The 4,700-nt window shown below is 37.8% G+C and overlaps 1 protein-coding gene across 1 annotated transcript; it reads right to left on the reverse strand.

The window, feature by feature from the left end:
• Positions 1–439: 439 nt before the first annotated feature.
• Positions 440–4,497, reverse strand: LOC129504883 (olfactory receptor 52A5-like). Its single transcript, XM_055317761.1, has 2 exons — positions 4,485–4,497; positions 440–1,395 (listed from the first exon to the last, which is right to left on the reverse strand). The coding sequence occupies exons 1-2, from the start codon at positions 4,495–4,497 to the stop codon at positions 440–442; spliced, it is 969 nt and encodes a 322-aa protein (XP_055173736.1).
• Positions 4,498–4,700: the final 203 nt, after the last annotated feature.

Raw genomic sequence — 4,700 nt, forward strand, 5'->3', positions numbered from 1 at the left:
CTTCATAATTTCTTCGTTTCATGTCTCCTATTGACTAAATGTGTGTTCCAAACAATTCTGTATGCATAAAATATAAAATGTTGAAATTGTTTAAATGAAAATCGGAGTCTACAGATGCCTGGGTGGCTCAGCATTTGAATGTCTGCCTTTGATTCAGGAAGTGATCCTGGGGTCCTGGGATTGAGTCCCACATCAGGCTCCTTGCAGGGACCCTGCTTCTCCCTCTGCCTATGACTCTGCCTCGCTCTTTGTTTGTCTCTCATTAATAAATAAATAAAATTTAAAAAAAATAAAATCGAAATCAGAGCCTGTCTCCAATATAAAACCTAGAACTGTATCTTTCAACAGCACAATTGAACTTCAGAAAGCACGAAATTTGATCCCAAACTACTATTTCTCAAATTGAATTTTTGTTATTTGAAGAAACTTAAATGAGAAGTCAAAATGGATCTGTAGAGTGTAAAATCTTGGACACTCGATCCCGAATCTGTTTGGTCTTCACCCCATATACTATAGGATTGAGCAAAGGAGGGACAAGCAGGTAAAGGTTGGACAGAAGAATATGAATGTAGGGTGGAATATGGAACCCAAACCTGTGTGTAAAGAAGGAGAAGAAACCAAGGAGATAAAACTCAAGGAAGACACAAATATGGGCAATGCAGGTGTTTAGGGCTTTGAGCCTAGCTTCCCTCTGAGGCAGATTGAAGACAGTTATAAATATTCGGATGTAGGAGACTGTGATGAAGATTATGTAAAATCCAAGTATAGAGAAGGCTACAAAGAGACCACAGATCTTGTTGACTCGAATGTCTTCTGCTGCCAACTTCACAATGGCCATGTGCTCACAATATGAATGGGAGACCACAGTGGTCCGGAAGTGTTTCAGCCGACATTTGATGAGGATGAGACATGGAGCTACAAGGAGGGCTGCTCTGAGCATCACTCCCATTCCAATTTGAGTGAGAAGTTTGTGTGTAAAGATGGTTGCGTGTCTCAGGGGATCACAGATGGCCACATAGCGGTCCAGGGCCATGGCCAGCAGAATTCCTGATTCAGTGCATTGGAAGGTGTGGATTAGCCACATCTGAAAGAGACAGGCATCAAAGTATATGTCAGGCAGATGAAACCAGAAGATGCCTAGCATTTTTGGTAGGATGCAGGTGCTGAGAGCAATGTCTGTTGCTCCAAGCATTGCCAGGAAGAGATACATGGGCTCATGGAGGCTGTGTTCTGATTTGATGATGACCAGGAGCAGGGAATTCCCAAACAGAGCAATGATGTACATGGCACAGAAAGGAATTCCGATCCAGAACTGCACAGACTCCAAGCCGGGGATCCCAATCAGTGTCAGCACCGGGGGCATGAAGATCGTGCCATTGAGCTTGAACACGTTGGCTCAGAGACCCCTGGTTCAGAGCTTCTGGTTCAGTGTGGCAGTGTGTGTTGAGTGTCTGTCTTCTGTTTTCTCTTCTCAACCTAGATTCATATAATCAGAGGCTGAATGTGGTTTCAATGGCATTTTGTCAAATATGCTTAATTTTGATGGGGTAATTAAGTGGGTCCAGGACTGCAGATAAGCTTCCTGTATGATTTATTTCAGATTTTAGTTCTCCCTTCTGTCTTTTTTTTTATTTTATTTGTTTATTCATGAGAGACACAGAGAGAGAGACAGAGACATAGGCAGAGGGAGAAACAGGTTTCCTGCAGGGAGCCCAATGCAGGAAATCCCAGGATCCCAGGATCATACCCTGAACCAAAGGCAGATGCTCAGCCACTGAGTCACCCAGGCGCCCCCTCCCTTCTGTGTTTTTAACACCTTCTCTTCCTGTTTCTCTCCATTTCTGTCTCTGACTCTATATCTCTGTCTCTTTCTTTCTCTCTCTCTCTCTCTCTCTCTCTCTCTCACACACACACACACACACACGGACAGGTGGACATACAAACTTACATGTTAATAGGCAACTGTATACTCACTAGTGAGAGAAATCAATTTTCTATTAATGATGAGCTTATGGTTGTGTATTGTCAATTTAAAACTGTCCCATTGAATGTAAGCTTGTTTTGTATTGTTAATAAGTTATGGGAATTTTAAGATATGTTACCTACATATTCTCGTGTCCTTACCCAAGAAGCATTTAGTCAAGTGGTCAAACAGAAAGCAATGAAAGGAATATTCACTCTTCCAGGTGCTATAGTAAGCACTGGGTTAAATATGAACTAATAAGTTAGGTTCCTTAATGTCAAGGAGACAATACTGGATAATGTCTTATTAAAATGTTAAAAATACACACAACTAGCATACAGAAGTGGTGTGACACAGTATGTAGACCCTACCTTTATTTCAGAAGTGGATGCCAGGTAATTTTTCTCCAGAAATGTGTATACAAGTAGATATTTTGGAGGGAAAAAATAAACATGATACACGAATGTGAATTTCTTATAAGAGTTCAGAACCACACATTTTGTCGTGTGAAAATTTTTACTTGATAGATAATGCCCCCAAAACAAAAGTTGCTTTGTATTTATTTCTCAGAAATTTTCTATTATTAAAATCTGCTTGGGGAACCTGGGCAGCTCAGTCAGTTAAATATCTGCTTTTGGCTCAGTTTGTGATTCCATGGTCCTAAAACCAAGCCCCAAGTTCGTCTCCCTACTCAGTGGGGAGTCTGCTTCTCCCTCTCTCCCTCTTTTGTTCTCTTTCATACTTTCTGACATAGCATGAAAATGAGGAATAAAATGTTTCAAATGCACTGAATATTGAATAGGTAATTATATTTGTTCAGTGGGATTCAATTTAGTAATATATAAAATTTTAATAAAAATGACCAGTTTTCATATTTTTGCTATTAATATGTTGTTACTCATAACATATAGTCTAATTATTCTTTGCTTCAAGAGAATGGGGTAGACTCACTCACAATTCTTACTAAACCCAGTATTGGAGAAATTATAAAAAATAAGGTTTTCCTGGACAAGGTTATACATAAATGTATTAAAATAATAGAGTAAATTCAAATTATTTGGAATTACACCTTTAATGAAAGTGTGGTTATTTTCCACATCCCTAACACATCTCTCTCCTATTGTATTTCTCCTTCATTTACCTTTTCCTGTACAAGTTTCCCTTGGATAATATCACATAACTCAGTTTCCCTGCCTCAAGTCCATTTTTTTCCTACTATGGAAGTGTTATTACATGTTCCAGTACATTACAACTTTACTTTCCTATGTTGACCTGAGTAAGAATACATACCTGTCTCAGTGGCAGATTTGAAGGAGGATTTCACTATTGCTGGGCAGAGGGAAAGAAAGGGGAAATATCCAATAGATCAAGAAGAAATTAATACTATTTTTTTCACTCCTGAGGTCCTACTGCAAATCTTAAATGATGTATCCATTTCCTTTTCAGAATGTCTGCTCTGAGCTGACACTTGCTTAGTGCTAGTAACACTTTCCATACAATTACAGTTTCAATTCCCTGCATTGCCTTTACACCCTCTTGATATTTCTTTCTAGATCTCTCAGACAGCAATGAGAACACATACTCACAACCTTCCTACATGTATTCACCTCCTTGCGCTTTATAATGATTGAAGAACACATTCTCATAAACAAATATAGAACAAAAAATAGTAACAGTATGTGAGCAAGGACTATGATGCAATTCTCCTGAGGAATGGACAAGTGACAAAATCATATTGTTTACAAGTCACACAATTTATCCACTTCTCCCTTTATTCTGATTATTATTACTGTTTTTATTGGGGAAAGCATACATAAGAAGCATGAAGCTGGATGCTTTACACACAGAAAACCCAATAAGAACTATCCGCTCATGGAGTGCGATAGAAGTCTACAGGCAAGGATTTTTATCTTCATTGTTGAGGGAAAGAATGTCTAAAGGAAAGACGTTTTAGACTTTTTATTGCATGAAAATTATAAATACATTGGTTATTGCTTTTTCCTAATTCCCTTTGTGACTAACATAGACTAAGAACAGATGCGTTACACAGACTTCCCTTTAGATTCTGTGTATGGTGAGGACATTGTAGTGGAAGAGGAAAGGTAGTCTTATAATAAAATAATGAATGTAAATACAGAATTCTAAGACTATGATTCATCCTGTGAAGGATCTCCTCTGAAGGAGATAAGGGGACAAAATAAAAATCATTAATTTTTTTTATCAAACAGTGGTTTATACCCAGGGGACAAAATAAAAATCATTATTTTTTTCTTATCAAACTGTGGTTTATACCCAGGGTCTGCTTCCAGTTGTGTGACATTGACCAAATGACTTAAATTTTGTTACAGTATTCCTTTCATCTATGAAAACAATACTTAGACTTGTGATATGTATATTTATGAAAATTTATGATATATGGCATATAACAAACACAATAAATTATGGCTAACATACATGTGTTTGTTATATGTCAATTAATTTTCATAAATTTAAAACCCTTTGTTATCTGGGAAGTTCTCACCTTTCAGATTCATCTTTTGCTACCCTCACTAACTTTATAAGTCAGTAAAGAAGAAACAAAACAAGTAACTCTTTATGAACATACAATTGAAAAAGAAAAACACAAACCCATTGTTTGTACTAGTTTTTCTTCCAAAGTGAATATGCCCAACATGGGACTGGATCCCAGGACCTCAAGATCACGCCCTGAGCCAAAGGCAGACGCTCCACCACTAAG

This window comes from Nyctereutes procyonoides, unplaced genomic scaffold (genome assembly GCF_905146905.1).
Source record: "Nyctereutes procyonoides isolate TBG_1078 unplaced genomic scaffold, NYPRO_anot_genome, whole genome shotgun sequence".
NCBI classification, from domain to species: Eukaryota; Metazoa; Chordata; class Mammalia; order Carnivora; family Canidae; genus Nyctereutes; species Nyctereutes procyonoides.